The sequence below is a fragment of the Hoplias malabaricus genome, unplaced genomic scaffold, assembly GCF_029633855.1.
Source record: "Hoplias malabaricus isolate fHopMal1 unplaced genomic scaffold, fHopMal1.hap1 scaffold_106, whole genome shotgun sequence".
In the NCBI taxonomy this organism is placed as follows: domain Eukaryota; kingdom Metazoa; phylum Chordata; class Actinopteri; order Characiformes; family Erythrinidae; genus Hoplias; species Hoplias malabaricus.
This window is the reverse complement of record NW_027101178.1, coordinates 31,996-59,243: the sequence shown is the minus strand read 5'-3', so window position 1 is coordinate 59,243 and position 27,248 is coordinate 31,996. Positions and strand designations below refer to the sequence as shown.

General features: G+C 42.2%; 2 protein-coding genes across 2 annotated transcripts; both read right to left on the bottom strand.

Moving 5' to 3' along the window:
• Positions 1–535: 535 nt before the first annotated feature.
• Positions 536–9,404, bottom strand: cbx2 (chromobox homolog 2 (Drosophila Pc class)). Its single transcript, XM_066659324.1, has 5 exons — positions 9,291–9,404; positions 9,150–9,193; positions 6,467–6,532; positions 5,537–5,606; positions 536–4,508 (listed from the first exon to the last, which is right to left on the bottom strand). The coding sequence occupies exons 1-5, from the start codon at positions 9,360–9,362 to the stop codon at positions 3,111–3,113; spliced, it is 1,650 nt and encodes a 549-aa protein (XP_066515421.1). The 5' UTR covers positions 9,363–9,404; the 3' UTR covers positions 536–3,110.
• Positions 9,405–14,492: 5,088 nt separating this feature from the next.
• LOC136685249 (ectonucleotide pyrophosphatase/phosphodiesterase family member 7-like) lies at positions 14,493–25,905 on the bottom strand. Its single transcript, XM_066659322.1, has 8 exons — positions 25,790–25,905; positions 23,969–24,096; positions 20,827–20,972; positions 19,864–20,496; positions 19,342–19,576; positions 18,323–18,382; positions 15,293–15,419; positions 14,493–14,674 (listed from the first exon to the last, which is right to left on the bottom strand). Exons 1-8 carry the CDS (start codon positions 25,903–25,905, stop codon positions 14,608–14,610), a joined length of 1,512 nt encoding a protein of 503 aa, XP_066515419.1. The 3' UTR covers positions 14,493–14,607.
• Between the last annotated feature and the right edge of the window lie 1,343 nt (positions 25,906–27,248).

The following is a 27,248-nucleotide window of genomic DNA, read 5'->3' as shown; positions in this document are numbered from 1 at the left end:
ACGCGCCCTTCTCACTCAAGCGAACCAATCGGAGTAGGGGAGGGCGGGACTAGTTTGTGAAGGAAACTTCTCGAAGTTCTATGTAAGCTCTAGAAAAACAAAATCCCGGACGTTTGGGAAATTCCATCCCGACATTTTTTTAAGTCTAAAATAGAGGACATGTCCGGGTAAAAGTGCAAAATATCAGCAAGGGGGTATATATACATCCTCCATCAGTGGGCTATGGAGCTGGGAAACTGCATTCTCTGGAGTGTTGGAACACCATCCAAAATCTGCGACATGAGATGAAGTGCTGTTTATTATGGAGAAGGTATCTTCAGATATCAAAACCAAACTCAGGATCGCGATCTTCCAAAACGTAGTATAAAGACTTCCCATCTTTGTAGAATCAAAGGGGGGTAAATTACCTACTGATACCCTTGATTTCAGAAGAAATACTGGATGATCGAGTGTCCACAAACTATAGTTTATTTGTTGGAAAGAGTATGTGAAGGTTGTATAAAGCTGCTCTGGTAAAGAAAGACAGGAGCGTGTGAAGGAGTAACCCAAGCTCGTTCTCTTTCTTATCTCTGCTCGTGAGCCGGAGAGATAGGCTATCGCTCTTTACCTTCCCTTAGTGTTGGACAAGAGACACAATGATAGCAAAACCACACTCAGGAATGAAGCTCCCCAATCCTCAGAATCAAACACACACACACACAGATGTAAACTCAAGGCAGTTGCAAATGAAAACGTGGTTTAATTTGGCTGCTTGAACTATATGTCGCAACCTTGGAATCTAACTCGTGCCTACTGAAAGCATGCCTGGATACTTAGACCTGATTTTAAAAATGTCCACGTGTTACAGAACAAACTTAGACGCTTTGGTCAGATTTGACCAAAACAAACCACAAAAAAAAATAATAAAATAATAATAATAATAACAATAATAATAAAATTAGCTACCTGTAGCTATTTGGTGCTGACAGTATTGTGGACCAGAGTGAATCGACACCCAACAGTTGCGGCACATACAGAACATTTAAATTAAAACCAGCTGGAGGTTTACAAAAGAAGGGATCTCTCTGCCTAAGACACATATATACTGACCTGAGCAGAGGAATTTGACCCAAAAAAAAAAAAAGACCATTAAGCACCTCATTGGCTAAACACTGAGACAACAAGGCACTTGAGATTTGAAAGATCTGAGACTTCTGCACGGAACAAGTCAAATCCATTCAGTTACACGACTAACAATGAGCTGATTTTGAAGAAAAGAAAAGAAAAAGCTGCCAGTTTTCTGTTAACGGGGGGATTTCACTTTTTTTATTGGTTCATTTCTGCATAACTGAACGTTTAATATGTAAACAAAGGGATTCAGAATGGTTTGCTGGGAAATGCCCCATTCTAGAAAAACGTAGCTTCGCAGGTACTTATAAGAACCGAAGAATCTCCCGTCGTAGAATGTGATCACATAAAATGGTCATAAATACACTGCCTTAGGATCAACACATTGACTTAGAAGAGTTCTGGGACGTATTGGCCTCTTATTTATGGTAGAAATTTGGTCCCACAGCTATTTCACTATCATCAGCACTGCACAAGAAAGGCAGTTTCACTGGTGTTTTTTGTATCGTTAAAAAAAAACGCTGTATTTACATCGTAGACAGAACCCTGGTCCTCGTCACCACCAAAGTTCAAGCTGCGAATTTCACATCAAACCGCTCTGAACGTCTTCGCTTACATACGGCTTAAATTATATAATTATCCAGAAATTTGGAAGAATTGAAACTCCCCTTTGATTCACATTCTAGTAATCACCTCACTCAGGTCTCATTTAAAAGAAGCTGCTGAGTCCATGAGTGATGGAAGTATGATTTCCTACAAAAGAGATGGTTTACTGTTTTACATAGAAATCTAAAAACGACACAGTAGAAAACAATAAATAAAAAATGGAAATATTGTGTACTATCAGAAAGAAGGCCACGTAAAAACCCGGAACAGAGCAACACTAAACTGCTCCTCATAGTTCTAGTGAGGCGACAGCTTCATAAATCTAAAACCAGCCTTTTAATACAAACCAAAACAAACAAACAAAACACTTTGGAAACTTTTAAAAAGAGTCTGCTCCTGTAGATCTGCGCTTCTGTAAACAATACTGTTTGAGAACTTTAAGCCAGTTTGCTCCATATGGAATATGCATTATGGCTCACATGTCAGCTGACCATGTAAGACACGTTGGTTGTTAAAAAGTTTAAAAAAAAAAAAAAGTGATCTACAAGACTGTGTTTCCTTATTCACTAAGCACCATTTAGGACAGCACCTGATTGAATACATACATAGAGGGCATTACCTTGCCCATGTTTCATATTATATATTATATTAAGGTTGGTCTACCATTTCTTTTAAGGCCAAAGCCCACTGAACCCCACACCCACTCTCTAACATGAACATCAACAAAGCCAGAGTCTGGTATGTGCTAGACCCACATTCTAGTAGCTCTAGAGTGTTCCCCCGCCCCAATCGCATTGATCTAGAAGGTTCTCCCATGTCTTCCACTGCTCTAAAATGGTTTCCCACTTTCACAATGCTCTAGTGTTCTCCCCATCCACAATTCTCAAGAATGCTCTCCCCATTCACACTGCTACAGAACATTCTCCCACATTCCAACCTCTCTGGAATGTTCTCCTATAATTCCACAGCTCTACAATGTTTTCCCTCTTTGCCTCTTGCTCTAAAATGCTCTCCCCACCATTCATGCCACTCTAGAATGTTCTCCCCGTTTCACACCACTCTAGAATGTTCTCCCCCATTCACGCTGCCATAGAATGACCCCCAGAACAAAGCCCAATTGTACAATATAGATGTTTTACAGGGTCAGTGTCCCCTGGCCTTAAAATGAAAACAGTTCAACAACTAGAGACAACTCTGAATATAAAAAACAAGATGAATCCAAATTTAAAATCCTGGAGACGTGAGCAGAAAACAGAAAAGTTCCCAAAGTCTTCCAAGCCCCAAAATGGTTCAGCTATTTCCTTCAGACTCTACCAGGCAAAATCCTTGCGTTGGCTGAGGTTTCATCTCATTGTGTTCTTTAAAAGAAGCTTTTCCTGATTGTTCTTTTTTATTAATTAGTAATTCCGGATGCTGAAGAAGCCAACACTCGTGGGAGACTCCTTCACGGTGACTGTGACAAGGTTGGCGGTAACGTCGGTGACAAAAACGTGTTCTATTAAGCTGCGTGTTGGTCTCCAGTCCTGGCTTGTCTGCACGCCAATCGACAGATCCTGCCTTTTGCTGGGGAATGAAGTCTCCTGCTCTGACTCAGAGCTCGATCCCTCTTCCCCTGTGCTCATTTCACTCAGCGTTTTTGCCACCTTAGCGCCATCTTTGGAGCCATTTCTGTCCAACATTGGAGGGAAATTTAAGCCTTTTTGAGGCCTTCCTTTATTTGCCTTTCCAAACCTCTCTGCTGGGTCACTAGAATCTTCAGCTTTTACCCTGTCGACACCAACTGGTGTGCTGTTATTGCGAGTGCCCACCATTCCCAGTCCTGCTGCTTGACTGGCTGCATTTAGTGAAAGGCTTTTCTCTTGTGTTGGACCTTTTCTAACCATGCTTCCAGAGTTCCGACTGATAGGACCTTGGATGCTGCCATCAACTGCAGAATTGTCACTGCCTTGTGTCATTTTACTAACACCATGTAAGTTGGCATGCTGGAAGCTTGTGACTTGGCTACTGGGACTTTTTGCAGAGGACAAAGGTGTAGTTGCAGGTTTGCTGTTGGCTGGTCGTTGTAGTGGACTTTGTGCAGGAGATTCCAGCTTTTTGGTCCAGTTAGGAGCTCCTGCTCCTGCTTGTCCATTGGTGTTGCATGCTGTAAGTTTCGGGTTGTGTAAACTCAACGATGCTACTCCAGGAGACTTGCATGCGGACGCTTTTAAATCCAACCCTCCTCCACCACTACCCATGTCCGAGAGCTTCAAATCTGCTGTGCTTTTCACTTGAGATGGCCGTCCGAGTGGTCCCGTTGGGCGACCCGGACCTGCAGAGCTGAGGGTGCTCTTTGTAGGTGCACCGTGTGTAAAGGAGCCTCTGTTCTGCGTTAAACCTGGCTCCCTGGTGGCAGCTCGACTCATGCCTGTGTAGGTGAAGCTTGCAGGCATGAGAGGTTTTTTCAAGCTGCTTCGCAAGTCAGACAGAGAGTCTTTCGGCATGGGTTTTCTTAAATTCTTGGCCTGGTTCTGCCGCAAGGCTTTCAGCTCTGGTGCCAGTGGCTTTCTGCCACGCTTCTTTGGAGGATCTGGTTTTGCTACTACGATCTGAGCCTTTTTCTGCGGAACGGGGTGCAGCTCCCTCGGGCGGGGGCTTGGCTTTGTCTTGCCGTCGCTGTTGGCATCATCGTCGTCGTCGTCGTCATCATCCTCAGATGAAGAGGAGGAGGAGGAGGAGGAAGAAGAAGAGGATGAGCCAGAAGAAGATGAAGATGATGAGGAGCTACTTGATTTTGATGGTGGTTGAACAGTTTCCTGCCAAAATAATAAAAAAAATGCATTATTGGTAAACACATGCATTAAATGCAGATTGAGGATATCAAAAGTGATTTGTAGTTTCATAGTTCAGCACAGTTTGGTGATTTTTCAGTTGTATTTATATATTCATACTAAAGTAAGGTAAATTATTTTTTAATTATAGTGTCAAATTTGTTAAAACTAAATAAATAAATATCACCTGCACTGACTATGTACACAGATATAAATAATTTTTTCTTGGACATTTTAAATGTCGGGCGACACGGTGGTGCAGCAGGTAGTGTTGCAGTCACACAGCTTCAGGGGCCTGGAGGTTGTAGGTTCGATTCCCGCTCCGGGTGACTGTCTGTGAGGAATGTGGTGTGTTCTCCCTGTGTCCGCGTGGGTTTCCTCCGGGTGACTGTCTGTGAGGAGTGTGGTGTGTTCTCTCTCTGTGTCTGTGTGGGTTTCTTCCGGATGACTGTCTTTGAGGAGTGTGGTGTGTTCTCTCTGTGTCTGTGTGGGTTTCCTCCGGGTGACTGTCTGTGAGGAGTGTGGTGTGTTCTCCCTGTGTCTGCGTGGGTTTCCTCCGGGTGACTGTCTGTGAGGAGTGTGGTGTGTTCTCCCTGTGTCTGCGTGGGTTTCCTCCGGGTGCTCCGGTTTCCTCCCACAGTCCAAAAACACACATTGGTAGGTGGATTGGTGACTCAAGTGTTCGTAGGTGTGAGTGTATGAATCACCATTTCTGCCTGTTGTATCTTGATTTTTTTTTTAATAACTCTTAACTGACTAAGATTTATCAAACTATGAAAGACAATGTTATCTTATGATCTGTTGTATTTTTATATCTATTTCCTTTCTGCATAAGGATTACTATTTCATAATTAAAAGGCAAAAAAAAAAGCAAGTAATCAAGGTGTTACCCTGTTATGATAAGATTCAAAGACCGGAATCTTAATAGAGTTAAAATTTGGTCTATATTAGAATGATGCTTTTTGGCAGTTTTATCATAATTCTAATTTTCTTTTACATGACAACTTCCTTACCATGATTTTTCGAGGTCTTCCACGAGGCCGCTTTCCTCGCTTCCGAAGCAACAGCTCTCGTTCCTGCTCCCTGCACACACAAAACAACAATCTGAACCATCGCTCTGTACCATATTTGCACAATACACAGAAAAAAAGAATCATCTTTCATTATAAAAGTACATAAAAAGTCTAAACAATCAGGGACGGTTTCCCAGGCCGTGATTAAGCCTAGTCCTGGCTCGTCCTCTAAAAGCATCCTGAATTGTAGATTCCAAAATTTGAATGTTATGATTTCCTTCCCAGCTAGGTGTAAATCTAAAGTGATTATAAAAGCTTTCTAAACAAAGCATTAAAATCTTAAACGTTACATTCTTACGTGATCGTTACAAACGGCTGGTGATGAACGATACATCGAAAAACCATAGCTTTAACAAAATCTAGGAGCTTAAACAATCAGTACATCCTTAACAAGTGTCAAATGCTGCAACTTAGGTTGTGAAATGTAGTTCCTGTTTTTATGAATTAGCAGTCTCGCCTCCACACTTCCTGCCACAGTCTCCCTACTGTTTTCAACCTCCCCTTCAACTGCCTTTTTTCTTCTTTCAGGCTACGTTAACATATCACATCCAAAAACCTGTGTGTGCGCTTCACCGGTCTCAACAAGGGCTAGATTATATCTATACAGGTCTGTTGTTGTTTTCTTTCTAAATTAAACTGTTCCTATGGGGGTTAACTAAACAACAGAGTATGTCAGACCTGCTACACTCCATACTTAGAATGTTTATTGTAATGAGCACTTGGCTAGCTCCAAAATCCATATGCATGTCCATAGCACTGAATGGCTGAGAATGGTGGGCCATTGACGCCTGGCCAAGCGTTGCAGTCCATATTGTGTGCACATGGAGGACGAACAACTCGCTGTTCATCCAATGGGAGCAACCCCCTCACCTCTTGTTAAATGCAGCCAGCAGTCTTGGGTCAAGGAGGTTCTCCTGTGGCTCCCAGCTATTGTGCCTAAAAACACAAACCCAAAAGCCCTTTAGCATTTTTTCTGCTCCACCCACAAATGCAAAGCAGCACAGACCTTCATTTAAAACAGTATTTGGTTATGATTTGCATGTGGTCTGTTAATCAAAAAATAATAAAAAAACAAATCTGTTGGCAACAGACACCATACGTTTGATAAGACAGACTTATGTCCCAAAGTCCTTTATGGCTTATTTCTTTGAAGACTTTTTCTCCCCGATTCCAAATGTGGCTACACCAAAGCACCAATTCAGAAAATGTTAACATGCTGTCTGCTTTGGCTAAACAGACGCCCACAACCCCAACAAAACGATCAGGTAGAGCACTATAGCCTGGTTATTAAACATAGCCAAAGTTGGATCTGTGTTGCTAAAGGGTAGTGTGTGGGAGTTTAGGATCAGCATAAATGGGAAAAGTTTGTTAAACCCCTAAGACTCCAAAAAAACTAAAAGTAGGTTCAAAGTAGTTCTTGTTTACCGTAGTTCCCCAAAGGAGGGATCTACGACATTATCACAATGACTTTAAGATGTTGTAGGACAATTCATTCGATTCAATCATTACATTATTGAACACAACTGAAGCAGCTTTAAGGTACATAAGTAACATATTTGGATACAGCATGTGGAAAGTAGATCAAGTAACAGGCTGTCAGCAACACTTAAGTGGTTTGCATTTACTCCCAAGAAGCAGCATTCCTGACATGACTGTTAAAAAGCAGATAATTAAAATAATCAATGGCTTTTACGTTTTTCTGCCCCCTCCCAGACCTGTGTGTGTGGAAGCAGATGGAACGGTGGTGGGGTGGGTGAAAGTGGGTTGTGATTGACAGATAAAATGCTCACTGAGTGGGATTAACAATGACAATAGAGTGTGCATGTGAGAGAGAATGGGAGTGTGTGTGAGAGAGAGAGAGAGAGAGTGAGAGAATGGGAGAGATACGGAAAGAAATAAGAGAGAAAGAGATGCGCCTTATCGTGTAATTGCGTCGGCAATATTGAATCTAAAGCAGCCGTTGCCGATAAAGCCCATTAGAGTGGAAGCAACAGAGAGAGAGACGACGGTGAGAGAGAAAGAGAAAGCAGTAGAGAAAAAAAAGCGCATGTGTGTATATTGACTAAAAGCATGGGGGGAGGTAATTGTTAGTGTGGTAGGGTGGGGTAGGGGGAGCTGGGGCAGCTGGAGTTCACCAAAAGCCCCAAAGAAGTGCGCGACATCTCGAGGGGGCACACAGCCAAACACTGGGAGGGGAAGAGAACAACAGAAAAAAGGGCAAAGTCCAAAATCAAAAAGCCCCCCAGTCTTCAAAAGTGCCCCCTACAGAAGTAGCCCAACTAAACACGCACTGACAAACTAGTTCATCTGACAACGACTGAAACATAACGTGTTACAATGAGAAAATTACAGTGTTCTGAAAATCATACACACATCCCATTATGCACATTTAGTCAGTTGAGAGTAATTCAAATAAAAAAGGCAAGATACAACAGGCAGAAATGGTGATTCTGTGCCTATGAACCATTCTTCAATCTTTTAAATACATTTCATCATCCAGAAATGTATAACTGACTTTTAAAAAGCCCAAGAATAATAAATATTTATATCTGTGTACACAGTCAATACAGACCTACTCTAAATGTCTTTACTACAGTCTTAAATTCTACCCATGTAACGTCATACATCACTGAAAATGGAAATGTCTGCTAGAATGTTCTAGAATAATTCTTAACCATTCATTTTATTTTATAAACAAATTCAGAATTTCACGTATGGCTGTTATAAAGGTCTACCAATGACTAATTACGTATTATAAACAATAACTAGTGACTGTTCCGGAAAAAATTAATAAATAAAAAACGAATTTATATATATATATATATATATATATATATATATACACATAAAATTTAGCACGACTGCTATTTTGACAAAATATAAGCAGAAGGTGGTATTAGCAAACCGTCAATATTTATCAGAGACAAAACTGGATAGCAACAAATCCGTATTCAGTATCTAGGTAACTTATTTGCATATGTAAATCATTTGTTTATTATTGGTTAAACTCTCAAATTAAAGAATACACGTAAGAATATAATAATTACCTACTTTAAATAATGGTATAAACGTGGTGTATATCAGGTAAATATTTAATGTTGTATCTATTGTTTAAAAAAAAAAAGCCACTCACCTGCAACGCCTCAAAAAACAACCGCGAAACTTAGCGATAACCGTTAATTATTATGAAAACTTCCACACAAAGGAGCTACGGGGAGACGCGTAAAACGAATAAAAAAACTACGAAATCCTTTCAACCCCGTCGTATGGTGCATTTAAACAGAAATTTCGTGTATGAATGTGTGTGTGTGTGTGTGCGTGTGAGAGAGAAAGTGTGTGTTCGGCTGGAGCAACAAGCTGCTGCTCTGTTGTTGTTTTTGTTCATTGACCGAGCTGAAGTTGCTTCTTATTTGAATGTGTCCGCTCCACCTTAAACACCGCATTTGTTCCATTCTGGTTTCGTTGTTCAAGCTTTAAGGTGGAACCGACATATTGGAGAAAGAAGCCAACTTCAGCTCGCTTGTTCATTGTGTGTGCTTTTCTTTGCTCTTACTTGGCCGACCATCCTCTCCACTTCACCAGATACTCCAACTTTCCCTACGCCGACACAAGGCAGACACACAGAGAAAGATTTAGCACGTTTGCAAGCAACAAATCAACGCCAACGGAAACAACAAGTAAAACGAAATCCCACCTTTCGTAGTCTTTTGTTTAGAATGCACTCGGCATCAAAAACCTGCTCTCCAACAGCGCTCAGCTCCTCCATGTCTGCTCTCTCTCTCTCTCTCTCTCTCTCTCTCTCTCTCTCTCTCTCTCTCTCTCACACACACACACACACACAGTGAAAGAGAAAAGGAGGGAGCGAGACCGAGGAGGAAAAAACGCGAAAAACAACGGCCATGGCCCTCGGTAGACACCGTCGACACCGACGTCATCGTTCTTCTGAAAATATGTGAAAATAAAATGACACGAACAACAATAATTTTCTTGCTTCTGTATCTTTATATTCTTTATCTTTTATTTCATGAGAAATTCAATTTAATAAAAGAATTAAAAAAACACATTGTTTATGTACATTTAGTTTAATTATTAGTATTTAATAATAATATAAAACAACAAAAATAATACAATAATATTAAACAAACCTGAGGATTTTTTTACTTAATATAATAAAAGCTCTATAAATTATTGTTATGTTATAAAATCATTATCAGCACCATCATCTTTTCCACTTAATTCATTTCACTCTAGGCATCTTGGGATCCTCTGGCAATCCTCAAGCCAGCGGAGAGGTATCATTCCTCCAAGGTGTTGCTTTATGGCTCATCTCCCTCTACACCACAACAGTCCGGTATAGTGACCTCATTACTACCGACACTGCACCTAACAACCTACAATTGATCTCACAATCCCTCTTCGCATCACCTGAGACACTTTAACTCCTTCACTCTGAGTGTAATTATAATTTAATAATAATAACAACAATATATTTTAATTATTGGAATATTCCTGTGTTCTCTCTGTGTCCGCGTGGGTTTCCTCCGGGTGCTCCGGTTTCCTCCCACAGTCCAAAAACACACGTTGGTAGGTGGATTGGCGACTCGAAAGTGTCTGTAGGTGCGAGTGTGTGAGTGAATGTGTGTGTGTCTGTGTTGCCCTGTGAAGGACTGGCGCCCCCTCCAGGGTGTATTCCCACCTTGTGCCCAATGATTCCAGGTAGGCTCTGGACCCCCCGCGACCCTAAATTGGATAAGCGGTTACAGATAATGGATGGATGGATGGATGGAATATTCCTCTAGGGTTCCCTGATAAAGAGTTTAAGTCGTTCAATACGTGTATTAGTTTTGTGTGGTGTTTTATTCATGAATGACTCTTAACAGAGTAACAGTGAATGGCATTCTAGCCATAAAAATGTCTCCTGTGGAAGCCCGACTTTCTATGTTTAAAAGTAGTACAGCCTTGGGTCGTTATTATGCCCAGGTTTGAGTGCCAAAGGTCACCAGGACTGGAATGGCAGTTCTGCAACTTTGCTTAGTACCCAAGGGAGAAGTGCTGAAACTGCTGTTAGACAAAACACGCAAACCTCACCACGCCGACAACAGCACTGCAGTAGTGGTTTGGTCTGGCTCCAACCAACAGAGAGGGAGCTCTATGCACAGGCACACAATAAAGAGGAGTAAATGAAGGGGCTAGCAACTGAGCTAAAAGAGGTATTCCTCAATGCACATCCTCAAGCACATTACTCCTGTCTTCAGATCACTGCACTGGCTGCAGATCAAACGCAGGATTGATTTTACAGTGGTATTAATTGTTTAAAAATCAATAAACTGCCTCGGACCAAAATGTATTTCCAATCTGCTAGAAGTGTATGAACCCTGTAGGACCCTCAGATCACTCAGGACTGGTCAGCTAGTAGTGCCCCGTGTCAGAACCACACAGGGGGAGGCAGCATTCAGTCACTATGCTGCCTACAGCTGGAAGACATCAGATTTGCCCCAAATATTATAATTTTCAAATCTAGACTAAAGACCCTCCTGTTCTCCTGAACCTTTTAGCATAGAGATATATAAAGTATAGATGTGGTCTATACTGGTGTGTTCTCCCTGTGTCTGCGAGGGTTTCCTCCGGGTGACTGTGTGTGAGAAGTGTGGTGTGTTCTCCCTGTGTCCGCGTGGGTTTCCTCCGGGTGACTGTCTGTGAGGAGTGTGGTGTGTTCTCCCTGTGTCCGCGTGGGTTTCCTCCGGGTGACTGTCTGTGAGGAGTGTGGTGTGTTCTCCCTGTGTCCGCGTGGGTTTCCTCCGGGTGACTGTCTGTGAGGAGTGTGGTGTGTTCTCCCTGTGTCCGCGTGGGTTTCCTCCGGGTGACTGTCTGTGAGGAGTGTGGTGTGTTCTCCCTGTGTCCGCGTGGGTTTCCTCCGGGTGACTGTCTGTGAGGAGTGTGGTGTGTTCTCCCCGTGTCTGCGTGGGTTTCCTCCGGGTGACTGTCTGTGAGGAGTGTGGTGTGTTCTCCCTGTGTCCGCGTGGGTTTCCTCCGGGTGCTCCAGTTTCCTCCCAAAGTCCAAAAACACACGTTGGTAGGTGGATTGGCGACGCAAAAGTATCCGTAGGTGTGAATGTGTGTATGTCAGTGTTGCCCTGTGAAGGACTGGCGCCCCCTCCAGGGTGTGTTCCCGCCTTGCGCCCAATGATTCCAGGTAGGCTCTGGACCCACCGCGACCCTGAACTGGATAAGGGTTACAGATAATGAATGAATGTATCTATTTTGTCTATTTATTTTGTTTTTATTACTATTTTAATGAATGCCCTGAATAGCTTTTTAATTTTCTTATTATATACATATTTTTATTATATATTCTGTTTTAATTCTATATTAAGGCATTTTTAATTGTTTTTATCTTTTACTTTTTTAGTTCTTCTACTGTATTTTTCTGTACTGCTCTGAAAAATCACTTTGAATTGCCTTTGTGGGTGAAAGTTTCTTCATAAATAAACCTGCATTGCCTTGTCTTGCCTAAATGCACTGTTGCCAGAGGCCCTCCAGCATCTCATGCAGCTGATGTAACTTCAGACCTTCAGCAAATTTGTAAGGGAACCAGAGCAACTGTTTCTGAAAGAGAGAATTTACAACACTTCCGTTGCTGGTGATATGGAGAATATGGACACAGAACAAGCCAATTATGTGCATCTCACCCTGCAGTGCCCTGCATCAAAGATATGCTAAACTTGCTAGCAGGCTTATCATATTTCAGCTCCTTTTGAAATCTGCAGCTGTGACTGGCAAGTGGGTGTAGCCCCAGAGGCTAAAGATAAGATGTTTATTCTAGGGACAGGACTATTGCATTTTAAGTCATGCCTTTTGGATCATGCAATGCTTCGACCACTTTTTAGAAACTGATTGAATGTGTGTTGGTCCTGCAGGCAGAAAATAGAAAAGTGGGCCTGGTGCTGGGCTAGATAAGCACAGGGAAGAAGTCAAAGTGGATTAAAGTGACGCTGCATGGACAGACCCTGCAAGCCTGTACACTGCTCTAGAAGAGTTGGGTGGAGTGGGATGGACTGGTGTAGCACAGATGAGAGGTGGTAGCACCCAGTAAATATGTGTTGCAGTTTCTGGTTCATTGGACCCGACAGAACCAAGTGTTGAGTGTCATGGATGGTCCCAGTAGTGTGGGGCATTTAAGGGGTACAAAGACCCTCTGTTAGTTTCACCGGTGGTTATACTGGCCCATGTATCACCCCAGTGTAGAGCAATGGTTTTCATTGTTGCTATAAATGCAGTCGCATAAAGGGGCAGAATAAGTACTGCTGGGCTTCCCAGGTACAACTGGATAGGTTCTTCTTCACGTTCAGATGGCCAGCGTCATCACAGGCCACCATCAGCAGGACAGCAGTTGGACAGCAGTGCAGTGTTTCACCCTAGTGACGTTAGACAGACCACATCTCCACTAGTGCCCCCTCGATGACCTGAGAATCTTTGTCCTGGACTAAATGTGATGGATGCTTTTTAAGGGTGTCTGTGCTGCAGAACCTTGGCTCTGTGGTAGATCTATGGATGCACAACAGATCCTGTCATTTACATTGTATTAATAAAGAACATTGAAAGAACCCAGAAAAATGTAGAAATGTCTACATTCATACCTAGTAGCATAACATAAATATTATAAGTGGAAATATTAAAAATAGTTTATTATAGTAATAGGGGCGGTTATTATAGTTATTATAGTAATAACTATAATAACTATTATTATAGTTTATTATAGTAATAGGCACAGTGGAGCAGCAGGTAGTGTCACACAGCTCCAGGGACCTGGAGGTTGTGGGTTCAATTCCCGCTCCGGGTGACTGTCTGTGAGGGGTGTGGTGTGTTCTCCCTGTGCTGTGTCTGCGTGGGTTTCCTCCGGGTGACTGTCTGTGAGGAGTGTGGTGTGTTCTCCCTGTGTCCGCGTGGGTTTCCTCCGGGTGACTGTCTGTGAGGAGTGTGGTGTGTTCTCCCCGTGTCCGCGTGGGTTTCCTCCGGGTGACTGTCTGTGAGGAGTGTGGTGTGTTCTCCCTGTGTCCGCGTGGGTTTCCTCCGGGTGACTGTCTGTGAGGAGTGTGGTGTGTTCTCCCTGTGTCCGCGTGGGTTTCCTCCGGGTGCTCCGGTTTCCTCCCACAGTCCAAAAACACACGTTGGTAGGTGGATTGGCGACTCAAAAGTGTTCGTAGGTGTGAGTGTGTGAGTGAATGTGTGAGTGTGTGTTGCCCTGTGAAGGACTGGCGCCCCCTCCAGGGTGTATTCATTGGACCTTGAGCCCAATGATTCCACGTAGGCTCTGGACCCACCGCGACCCTGAACTTATAGATAATGAATGAATGTATGAATGAATTATAGTAATAGCACATAATAGGATTAGACATTCGACAACATTTACTTAGCATACAGCATGTACTGTGATATTGTTTAGCTATATTTATATTTTTATAAAAGTACCACATAAATACAGTCAAAATCTTTGAATACAACAACTTTTATTCAACATTTCACTTTCTGCACAAAATTCAACCCTGAGGATCAGGAAATAAATATGTTATTATTATTATTATCATACTTTACAATAAATTACCACAGTAATCATGAGATGTCATAAAATGTTATGACAAAAAGTCATAATTCCGTGGTATTGTTATGTTGCTCAAGCCTAGATAATATGAGAATATAAAATGCTAATTTTAAGAAATATTACATGGGACTTTCACAACAAATCATTCACGTTTATCCTCAAAAAGCACAACCACATATTTAAATAGCAAACGTGTACTTTATCTGTATTACATTATTTTAGATCTACAAAACATGTGCATTATATGACTTTTACTTTGATATTATATATATATTTTTTGTTAAAGAATGCCAGTACATGTTGGTAATAAAGTGAAGGACATAATAAAACGTGTATGACATTGGCTCTATTTATTTATGTGTTCTTTTCGTACAGTGTTTGTAAATAATGCTAACATCAATCCACAAAGCCACTAGCTAACAGTCTTAAAGGAGGCCTCTTTGATGTGAAAGTCTTCAGTCATCGCTATGGAACAAGTCCTGAAAAAAAGGAAATTGTTAATGTGTGACTGCTTTAATTAAACCATGCTTTAATGTAATTAATGTACTTAAAGGAACAATAAGTAATTTTTACCTCTACAAGGTAGTGTAATGTACTAATAATGTGCATAATTATCTGTACAGTGCAACACAAAAGAGAACCCAACACCCCAAAAGAGCAACGACCACAGACTTACAGGAGAGGGCTTATATGGAACATGAAAGGAAACACCTGTGAAAACTCAGGGCTCACAGGTGTGGGGCGTGGCAAGGAAAGAGCAAAAAAGACACACGGCAGGGAAAACAGAGCTGAACATGGGATCACAACACGACGGAGAACAAGTACAGATTATGACGAAGACACGTAACACACTTTCACATTTTGTAACAGTGTAAAAAGCAACAAAAAATTTAGATTTTGCAAATTATTTGAATTTTTTACTGGTCTCTGCATATTTTTATGTTTTTACTTGCATTTTACAATGAGTACAACTGTAAAACAGGACGCTAAGGAGTCAGGAAATCTGCATTGTGTGTAAACGTTTGATTCTGAGTACTGCAAATCGTAAAGGAGAGTATAGTTTTGCTCATACACTGTGGAAAGTTATGTCCTCATACCTGTTTTCCTTTCTTCTCTTGATGACATTATAGGTCACAATGACAACAAACACAAGGAACAGAAAACCAGCCACAGCAGCCAGTCCAATGAACAGTTTATAGAGGACATCATTTACAGGGGTTTTGTCTGCAACACACACACACACACACAAACAAAAACATATAATTAGGGAGGGATGTGAGTTATACAGTCATTGTTAGCTCCTGACTCAGACGTCTCTCTGATTGCAATGTGTAACTGATGTGTTGTCCTTCTACGGCTTAAGTATCTGTTTACAAAGCCCCAAAAAATAAACTACCGCATGTCTCTACTCAGTGTCAAAAACTATAAACCCCATAATTAAGTGTTCTGAAGTATGTAAGTAGATCTGGCAGTAGATTCTACAGCAATGGTTCTCAAGCTTTTTAAACCAAGTACCAACTATTTTCAAATCAAAGCTTCCATGTACCACCTTTCAGTCCTGTATTTCACTTGAATATTTGTAAATCCCATGCATTATATAAAGTTGTTCTAAAATAATTACTAAAAAATATAGAGCGAATATAAATAATTAGACTTAAACTCAATGTTTTAAACACAATTATACATTTATGAGAACATAGAGAATTTTCGTAACTAAGTATTTCAAAAGAAATACAAACGTGAAGAGAGAACTATTTAATATGTGCCTTAAATAGACTAATAGACTGCTTTTGGACTCTAATAATGCGAAGATCGGCCACGTCGTTTTCCTTCAGTTACGTGCTCTTGCTATTCATGCATTTAGAATGGGTTTCGGGTTATTTCGTGGGGTTCCCTTACAGACGTAATGAATTATGGAACGCCGTTGGGTTCAAAACGTCATTAACATGTCATTAATGTCATTAAAAATTTGCGTGTTAACACGTAAAATTTTGTTGTGATAACATGACCAAAAATGACACGTTTACACGCTTCTTAAGGTTTTCACCAATGGGAGGCCTCAAATCCGGGCGTACTTACATATTCATGATAGGACTTACATACTGTAGCTGACATGAAATTTTTTTGTGAATGTAGTCCCTACGTTTCTGAATTATTCATAACATAGTGAGCTAAGCGCTGACCTATGGCTACGTTGAGCCCTACGTGAGCAGTGTGAAGACAGAAATAATAGTAAGCTGAAACTGGAAGTTTATTTTTCACAATAAAAGTCTCTGGTGTTTAATACCTTAAAATTTGTAAACCTGCATATTATTATATAACTTTACTATCACTATTCTCTCACACTATGTGTGTGGCACATACTGAGGCGTAATTCATTCACATTGATAAATTATCTGCATTCTTTTAATAGCATACTCCTAAACAATATGGTGTCAAAGCAAACCCATAGTGAAATTAACTTTCCAGATCCTCCTCCTTCTGTAAACATGTATAATATGTTACATTAATTTACTCATGTTTTATTGTTTGTCATGTTTGCTTTTAAACGTTCAACAATATAATGTATTATATTTATATATGTATAATGTTTATACATAAAAAAACTTTGTTCAGAACATTAAACACATTTTTCCGTTATTTGGTAAGTTAAGGCTTCATGTTGTTTGAGCAATAATGCCATACACCAGTAAGTGGCAGTAAAGCATCATGATTCACGAAATACACAAACTTAGCGTGTTAACACTTTCATTACGCGGTAACACGTAAATACCTTAGCGTGTTAACATGAAATTATACGCTACGTGTTAACACAGAGAATCCAACACATTTAGAGACCAATGGCGTTCCATAGTGAATTCGCTTGTTAAATGTGACGTCACGCGTGACATTTCGCCGTTTCCGGGTCCAATCGCACCTAAGGTCCCTTAATACATTTATAAGACGTGTTTACTGTTTGAATAAAGCTGAATGTCTCAATTAATTCTGTGAATTAAAGGTAAACACAAGCAAACCTGTGTCTTTGGCCGCACAATTCGTACATTCACAGCTCATTCTGATGCGTTTGAGCTGCCGTGTGGACTGACTGGGCTGCTCCGTGTCTTGGAGCACAGACGTCGCGGAGAGAGCCGTGTCTCCCGCTAACGGTCAGAACAGGTGTTTTGTAACGAGTTCTGCTACCGGCGATAATCTATTATAAGAACTAGCTAAGATTTGTACAAAAAGTCAAAATATTTGGTGCTAATCTGTTTTTTTATTATTTTTATTAATTAATTTATTTTATTTTATTTTATTTTTTTAATAACTCAGCAGAAGGTCTGAAAAGTCGCTAAATCTAACGGCAAAATCACCAAAGTTGGCCATACTGAGCAGCAGTTTGGACCCGGATGTGACGTTTCACAAGGGCGAAACGTCACGTTTTAAAAAGCCGTTCCTTCGTAGCCCTACTAGCCCAAGTTGAGAACCACTGTTCTAAAGCATTTCCTTCATTTTACACTAAATCACAATACAATGCTTAGAAAAATAATAAATAAACAAATAAAATAATCGTATTGTGATTAGTGTCGCAGTCACACAGCTCCAGGGACCTGGAGGTTGTGGGTTCGATTCCCGCTCCGAGTGACTGTCTGTGAGGAGTGTGGTGTGTTCTCCCTGTGTCTGCGTGGGTTTCTTCCGGGTGACTGTCGGTGAGGAGTGTGGTGTGTTCTCCCTGTGTCTGCGTGGGTTTCCTCCGGGTGCTCCGGTTTCCTCCCATGGTCCAAAAACACACGTTGGTAGGTGGATTGGCGAATCAAAAGCGTAAGTGTGTGTGTGTGTGTCTGTGTTGCCCTGTGAAGGACTGGCGCCCCCTCCAGGGTGTGTTCCTGCACCCAATGATTCCAGGTAGACTCTGGACCCACCGCGAACCTGAACTGGATAAGGGTTACAGATAATGAATGAATGAATGACTGTATTGTGATTTAGCTACATTATCTATAGATTGAATACAATGTGTTTGTCTCTGATGGTGTGATGAAGACAGGGCACTGCATCATCTCTAATTTATTTTAAATCTTTTCCCCTGAATTATTTACTATCTCTACAGGTTGGTACACAAGGTTTACATCAGGACGAGCAAGTGAGCTGACCTTCTGGAGGAAGGCTGGAAGGCTTCACAGTTGTCATGAGAGCGGGGGTTGGACTTGAACCTGTAACAAGAACACAACGGAGTTGAGATTTTTTACCTATAGATATGAGCTAAAACTGTTAGAAGAGAGGCCAACCAAGGGAAGATTTTATTGGTCATAGGTTGTTCAGTAATAGCTCAGTGGATCTCTTTAAGTGGTTCGTTAAGTTTGGTAAATGTGAGTGATACTAATCGAAGCATTAGGTGGTCGTCAACTCAGATCTGAAAAGACCCAACTTTCATTTCTTTGTTTGAGACGTCTGCAACCAATATCAATATAGCCACTCTGTTTTCCTTCCTCAGGTTCTGGAGCCTCTGAGACATGACGTCACACTGCAGAGGAGAATCATCCTGCTCACAAATAGTGTTTATATAAGAGTCTGTGAATCAGTAGGTCGTTGGTGTTGAAGGTTGAGGTATAGGTACAATATCTAAAGAGTGGAGCTGAAGCTGGGTGGCTGTTATTCTATCATTCTTTGACGGCTCTTTATGGAAAGCAAAAAGGCAAATCCCAGTGCATGACAGCACTACCTGAAATGCAGGGGCTGACTCTTCAGAAGTGCAAGGACAGTGGACACTCGAAATTTGGTTAAACACAACCAACAAAACAAAGACAACAACCCCAGCAACCACCAACCATAAATATGACTACTCTCCAGGCTGGGGAAGTGGCCACATGCCTCCAATCACTTTGAGTCTCTGTGCTCTTTCTGGAGAGTCTTTAGATCCACACGGCAATGGACGCCCTCACTCGCCTACTATTCTTTGGTTCCAACTGAGAACAAACCTTTCTTGTTCAGAAATCAATTTAAGTTGGTGGAAAAACACCAAAACCTTCCAAATTAATAACAAGAATGGGAACTAAAAATAGTTCCAGGTTGGTGGCGAAGGGCTAACAGTGCTGTAGACACACTGAGGAGGTTGCATGTCCAAAAAGGAAACTGAAAATCTTTGATGTAAGTGAGCGAGGCTCAAGCTCACCCTCTGGTGGCTGGGGGGATATAAGCATGGCCCAAGTGGCATTCAGGTGTCCATCGTTGGGCTCAGGTGTGATGTCCAGCAGGTGACACATTAGTGGATAGATGTTCACTGTCTCAAATGGTTCCACCTCAACATTCTTCCGGAAGGCCGGACCCACTGCACGGAAGAATGGTTTCATGTCCATGTACTCGTTGTCAAAGCCGTGCTCTCCTTTGTTGAACTGCACTGGGAGAAACTTCCAGTGCGTAAAGAGAAAGAGAGACATATGAATAAATATAAATATAGGAACAGATTGTGTATTTGAGCATGTTTAATCAAACTCAAGTTCAGCCATTGCAGTCTGGCTGTGCTGACCCTTGTGCATTTCCCAAATATTGATTTAGAGCTAAAATATAAAAATAAAATCATCATTTGCGTACTCTTATTTTAAATAAAGTCATAAAATAGCATTCTCTGTGGATCCTCTGCAGAACAAAAATATTTATGAACACCAGACACAGCTGGATGAGCGACTGGACTCACCCCATTAATGACGTAACCCAAGTCAGACCAGAGAATGATGGGCAATATGCGGTCATTGTTGGCGAAGTGCAGCCTGAAAGGCATTTCCTCTTTCTTGTAGACATGGAGGTGTGGGTGGGCGCCCTTCAGGGCATTGTAGACCTTGTCCAGTCGCCCCTCTTTGGGTAGGAGCAAACCTGTGGGCCCGTAATCCACCAGGTGGAAGACCAGGTCTTGGAAAGAGAATCCCGGAATCTTGGACAGGATAATCTCCTCCACCAGGCCATTGCGAAAAATCGTGGTCATACCATGGTCAGCGGTGATGATGATGTTGAGGCGGTCAGTTAGACCGCTGTGTTCGGCTGAACTGCGCAGGTAGCCGACTGTTCTGTCTACTTGCTTGACCATCTCTTTGCGCTCTGGAGAGTCTGGCCCATACTTGTGACCTGTGCTGTCTGGCTCCCCAAAGTACAAAGACACAAAGTCCAGATCTTTCACTCTGAACCAGTCGTCCATCACCTTGTCCACATTCTCACGCCAAGCCGTCTCATTGCTGTAGTTGTAGAACCGTGGTTCCACCTCAGACAATTCGGCCCTCTCTCCCTGGTAAGTGGAGGCAGTGCCTGGGAAATGTAGAGAACCAGCTCTAAGACCCTGAGAGTGAGGGAATGACATGGAGCATTAAACCTTCAATAAACTTTGATGTGGTGAAATATTCAGATTTTAAAAATTCATTTTCTGTATCAGGGTCACAGTTGGTCTGGATCCTACCTGAAATCACTGGGCGCAAGCAAGGCAGAAACCATGGAGGGGGCAGATTTTAAAAATTCAAACCCATAAATTCAAGTCTTAAAAATACAAGACCAGTCCAGAGGTCAACCAGACACAAGTCCCAATATATACTTGTATGTTTCATTGATTAAAAAATACACTGAAAATGACATGACTGCTGCTTAATGCTAAGGAAATGCTAGGTGCGTGTACCTGTCTTTGAGCAGTGATCCAGATGGGCACGGTTCCATTGTCCCACCATTCATTCACAAACTGGGTCTGGTAGTATGGTTTCTTCTCAGAGGTTGTGGTGTTGAACCACATGTTGTGGATTACCCCATGATTTTCAATGTATTTACCTGCAGAATAAAATCACCTGTTAACACTGGTTCCTGAGGGACAAATTAGGTTAATTGGGTTACGTTCCGCAACAACATAGAAGTAGCATTTAGCAATGCAGGCTGCAGATAGAAACAACATAGCGACACCTTAGCAACCACTTTATCAACCAATTTGGAATCCATAGGAATCATGTAGTATCATCTTAGCAACCCCCTTGGATACCATAGCAACGGCACCATGGTAATCAACTAGCTTCCAGGTTAGCAGCCATTAACAACACCAACAACCTAGCAAGCAACTGTTTAAGCTGTGCCGCAATTATCACAGATATTTTCTTCAGGAAATTAGCAGTTGCTATAGCAGATTGTGGTGCAACAAGGCGTATAAAAACCTTTTGTTTGCCCCTCTAATAATGTTTGTCTCACTACAATAAAAACTGCTTGTCAAATTGGCCACATCTCAGAAGACTGCTTTTGGCTAATATCCAGTTTGCCATAGCTAGCATAGTCATATTTTGCCAGAAGTAGGCTAAACCATTTTGTGTGGGTCCAAATACATTTTTGCCAGTACTTACAGTGGGCCAGAAGTGGTAAATGTCCACATGCTATCTAGGTGGTAAGGGGAATACAAAAGGATTTATGGATTATTGTATAAAATACATTAGACTTTATTTCTTATATACCAGCTTTATACATGTGAATACCTCCAAAACCTTTCAAACATTTGAGCTAACAGTTATACGCTCATAGCCTACTACGTATTAACCATCACATTTCCTGACTGTTGATCTTGTAGCATGTTCTGAGTTCCCCCCCTGAGCTTTTTACATTGATGTGTTGTGAGTATTGTGTAATCATTTTCCTGTGTGATCTAACTTTATCATGAAAGGGTACGATTCAGGATAAGAGAATAAGCTTGAAGAGTGAATAAGCTTCAACTCTGTACGCAAGAAATCATCATATGACATGCAGGATTTCTGGTAAAGGCCAAGGTCAGTGATAAGATCAATCTTAATGATTTTGCACATGCATGCCATAACCTAGGTGAAAAAAAACGTGTCAACAACAGTTTAACGAAGGTGATCTCGTACAAATGAAAGAAAATAAAGAGACCACCATAGAGCAGAGTTGTTAACAACTGTCAGTGACTCTTCATTTGTTATTTTAATTTGTCACAAATGACTAAAATAGCATTCAAATTACTAGTAAACATATTTAAACATAAACATGGTTGGCCCCCATGTGAGGGACCTGCTGTGAAGCAAAATTGGAACTAATCATTCAGGAACTACAAGAAACATATATTCTTTATCGCATATATATTAGCTGCATATTATATAACAATGTAAAAATATTACATAATCACATTCCTAAGTATAGTGTTCTATATCTAGGAGAAAACAGTGACTTATTGCTTCTTTAGTTACCGCTTCAGAATCATAGAATCATATCATAGTCTTAAATATTGAACCTTATTGTGTGTATTCATTCATTCATTATCTGTAACCGTTATCCAGTTCAGGGTCACGGTGGGTCCAGAGCCTGGAGAACACACCACACTCCTCACAGACAGTCACCCGGAGGAAACCCACACAGACACAGGGAGAACACACCACACATCCACAGAAAGTCACCCGGAGGAAACCCACGCAGACACGGGGAGAACACACCACACTCCTCACAGACAGTCACCCGGAGGAAACCCATGTAGACACAGGGAGAACACACCACACTCCTCACAGACAGTCACCCGGAGGAAACCCACACACACACAGAGAGAACACACCACACTCCTCACAGACAGTCACCTGGAGGAAACCCACGCAGACACAGGGAGAACACACCACACTCCTCACAGACAGTCACCCGGAGGAAACCCACAAAGACACAGAGAGAACACACCACACTCCTCACAAACAGTCACCCGGAGGAAACCCACGCAGACACAGGGAGAACACATCACACTCCTCACAGAGAGTCACCTGGAGGAAACCCACGCAGACACAGGGAGAACACACCACACTCCTCACAGACAGTCACCTGGAGGAAACCCACACAGACACAGAGAGAACACACCACACTCCTCACAGACAGTCACCCGGAGGAAACCCACGCAGACACAGGGAGAACACATCACACTCCTCACAGAGAGTCACCTGGAGGAAACCCACGCAGACACAGGGAGAACACACCACACTCCTCACAGACAGTCACCTGGAGGAAACCCACAAAGACACAGAGAGAACACACCACACTCCTCACAGACAGTCACCCGGAGGAAACCCACGCAGACACAGGGAGAACACACCACACTCCTCACAGACAGTCACCTGGAGGAAACCCATGTAGACACAGGGAGAACACACCACACTCTTCACAGACAGTCACCCGGAGGAAACCCACGCAGACACAGGGAGAACACACCACACTCCTCACAGACAGTCACCTGGAGGAAACCCATGTAGACACGGGGAGAACACACCACACTCTTCACAGACAGTCACCCGGAGGAAACCCACGCAGACACAGGGAGAACACACCACACTCTTCACAGACAGTCACCCGGAGGAAACCCACGCAGACACAGGGAGAACACACCACACTCCTCACAGACAGTCACCTGGAGGAAACCCATGTAGACACAGGGAGAACACACCACACTCTTCACAGACAGTCACCCGGAGGAAACCCACGCAGACACAGGGAGAACACATCACACTCCTCACAGAGAGTCACCTGGAGGAAACCCACGCAGACACAGGGAGAACACACCACACTCCTCACAGACAGTCACCCGGAGGAAACCCACGCAGACACAGGGAGAACACATCACACTCCTCACAGACAGTCACATGGAGGAAACCCACAAAGACACAGAGAGAACACACCACACTCCACAAGTCAAAGTCTGTTCAGAATTCATTTAAACTGATCTGTGCTTTTTTTTTTTGTTTTTGGTGTCTGGTCTTGCACTGATTTGGCTTGTTACTAAACCTCCAATCTCTACGTCTTACCTGTGAGGATAGTAAAGTGAGTAGGGCTGGTCATAGTGAAGAACGCAGGGGTCACATACGGGGCTTTAACTCCGTCTCGAGCCATAGCATCCAGATGAGGTGTGTCCACGTCCCTATCATAGTCCCACCTGAAATATCAGTATGATTATAAGTCACTGATTCATTAAGGGCATAAAGTAAGTTACGCAACACAGTTGAAATAGTTGGGTTCTCACTGTTTGTTTCTTAATACACTGTTACTGTATTTGAAAACATTTCTAGTGCAAAATCTACCATGAATCCAGCTTTGTAAATACATACAGACCAACATTAAAATAATGCACTGATTTGACAGGATTTGACAGAGCTGCTGGATGTTTTAATGGTAAATGTTTTGGCTGATTTCTGATGGATACATAATAAGACAGTAGTGAATGGAATGTGCCAGGCGCTAGATTAGCGAATCAAAACCAATGACTCACGTTAGAAGCGTGATAGAAAACTAAGGATTCCTGTTAAAATCATGTTAGAATCGTAACTAAATTAGACCAATACAACAGAAACAGACTGCTTTTAAAATTAAAAGAGGATACTGTGATAAAACCAGCGACTATACTGTTAGAAACTTTAAGAACATCAATGACTGGTGTTAGAAAGCCAATAACTCTCGTTACAGAACTCATGACTCGTGACTAGAATTCTGTCAGTGACACTACTGATGAAAAACTGTTGACCCATTTGAGTCTTATAGAAAACATAATACTGTTAGAAGACTCTACTGATACCCACTAAACCCACTGTAATAATGTGTTTAAAACCAGTGACCCCTGTTAGAGAACCATAGACTCTTTTCAGAAGCCTACACTGCAAAAAATGAAATCTAAGCAAGTAAAATGTACTTAAATCTAGTCTAAATATCTAGTATTATTCATTTGGAAATTGTTGTAAGAATATAATACGGTTTTTAAACTTATTTCTTGGGCGGCACGGTGGTGCAGCAGGTAGTGTCACAGTCACACAGCTTCAGGGACCTGGAGGTTGTGGGTTTGAGTCCCGCTCTGGGTGACTGTCTGTGAGGAGTGTGGTGTGTTCTCCCTGTGTCTGCGTGGGTTTCCTCCGGGTGACTGTCTGTGAGGAGTGTGGTGTGTTCTCCCTGTGTCTGCGTGGGTTTCCTCCAGGTGACTGTCTGTGAGGAGTGTGGTGTGTTCTCCCTGTGTCTGCGTGGGTTTCCTCCCACAGTCCAAAAACACACGTTGGTAGGTGGACTGGCAACTCAAAAGTGTCCGTAGGTGTGAGTGTGTGAGTGAATGTGTGAGTGTGTGTGTTGCCCTGTGTAGGACTGGCGCCCCCTCCAGGGTGTGTTCCCGCCTTGTGCCCAATGATTCCAGGTAGGCTCTGAACCCACTGTGACCCTGAACTGGATAAGGGTTACAGATAATGAATGAATGAACTTATTTCTCACTTATTTTTACCTGTTTTAATCTAATTAAAAAAATATCTACAGAAAGTTTCTTATTCCATTGGCAGGTATTTTTGCTTTTTTAAAGCATCATTTTATGTTATTTCTTGAATTAAAAAATACCTGCGAATGGAATAAGACACTTTCTGTAGATAAAATGATTTAAAACATGTAAAAATAAGTGAGAAATAAGTTGAAAAATCAACTTACAACAATTTCCAAATGAGTAACACTAGATAATTCGACTAGATTTAAGTAAATTTTACTTGCTTAGATTTCATTTTTTGCAGTGTATTAGAAAACCACTAAATCTATGCCAATAAAAAGAGACTGTAGTGTCACCTACAGAAGTCTTGCGATTGTTACAGCAACTGACATCTTACCTGAACCCATCGAAAGAGACCAGGAGCAGTTTAGTTCGGCCAGACTTGCGATGTCCAGTGGGCATGGCCAGAGAGCATGCGCACATACAAACAAACATATACACAGTCCACAGCATGATCGTATCCGTCCGGCGTCCAGTGATCTAAATAATGACTGAACTGGACACGACCAGCTTCTTTCTTTACCAGCCTGGTGGAGACGTTCCTTTTCCAGAAATGACTGTATGCCTCTGTCCCTCTCTTTTACTTTCTCTGGCTAATGAGCAGAGTTTACCCTGGTTATCTTATCTGATCATATCTCTTTGATTAGAGAGGTGCTGGCTAAGCACTGTCTGCTACACTGTGATAAGGCAAAAATACCATATCACAATACTTATAGACATGGGCCTAATTTCAAAGCGAGGTAAAGGACATATATATATTCTCCAGTAATAAATAAACTAATAATGATTGGTCATAAAATATGAGTATACTGTTGTAATTAATGATCCTGTGAATGTATTTCCCAAGGTTAATAAGTATTTTAGACTCTCTCTGTTCTAAATACACTCTTTTGGAGAGTAACTCTACATGGCGGCAGAAATACAGCAAAATGTATGATAATCTGCTGACATGGTAGTGTTCACATTTCAAAACTGACTTCAAAAACTCTGGCATCCTCTTTGTAACAAAAGCATTCAGCTGGTGAGCATTCTGAAAGTAGAGACAATGTCTGTTATATGCTAATAAACGCATAATGTTTATCACAATAACTAACTAAACATTCATTCATTCATTATCTGTAACCCTTATCCAGTTCAGGGTCGCGGTGGGTCCAGAGCCTACCTGGAATCGTTGGGCGCAAGGAATACACCCTGGAGGGGGCGCCAGTCCTTCACAGGGCAACACAGACACAGATACACTCACACCTACGGACACTTTTGAGTCGTCAATCCACCTACCAACGTGTGTTTTTTTTGGATTGTGGGAGGAAACCGGAGCACCCGGAAGAAACCCATGCAGACACAGGGAGACTGTCTCTGTGTCTGCGTGGGTTTCCTCCGGGTGACTGTCTGTGAAGAGTGTGGTGTGTTCTCTCTGTGTCTGCGTGGGTTTCCTCCGGGTGACTGTCTGTGAGGAGTGTGGTGTGTTGTCCTTGTGTCTGCGTGGGTTTCCTCCGGGTGATTGTCTGTGAGGAGTGTGGTGTGTTCTCTCTGTGTCTGCGTGGGTTTCCTCCGGGTGACTGTCTGTGAGGAGTGTGGTGTGTTCTCTCTGTGTCTGCGTGGGTTTCCTCCGGGTGACTGTCTGTGAGGAGTGTGGTGTGTTCTCCTTGTGTCTGCGTGGGTTTCCTCCGGGTGACTGTCTGTGAGGAGTGTGGTGTGTTCTCTCTGTGTCTGCGCAGGTTTCCTCAGGGTGACTATCTGTGAGGAGTGTGGTGTGTTCTCCTTGTGTCTGCGTGGGTTTCCTCCGGGTGACTGTC

Coding starts and splice junctions, on each gene's coding strand:
- cbx2 (XM_066659324.1), bottom strand. CDS start 9,362: ATGGAGGAGCTGAGCGCTGTTGGAGAGCAGGTTTTTGATGCCGAGTGC. Junction 9,194..9,290: donor TAAACAAAAGACTACGAAAG/GTGGGATTTCGT, acceptor GTGTCGGCGTAG/GGAAAGTTGGAGTATCTGGT. Junction 6,533..9,149: donor TGGAGAGGATGGTCGGCCAA/GTAAGAGCAAAG, acceptor TTGTGTTTTTAG/GCACAATAGCTGGGAGCCAC.
- LOC136685249 (XM_066659322.1), bottom strand. CDS start 25,905: ATGCTGTGGACTGTGTATATGTTTGTTTGTATGTGCGCATGCTCTCTG. Junction 24,097..25,789: donor GTCTCTTTCGATGGGTTCAG/GTAAGATGTCAG, acceptor CTGATATTTCAG/GTGGGACTATGATAGGGACG. Junction 19,577..19,863: donor TGGGTTACGTCATTAATGGG/GTGAGTCCAGTC, acceptor ACGCACTGGAAG/TTTCTCCCAGTGCAGTTCAA.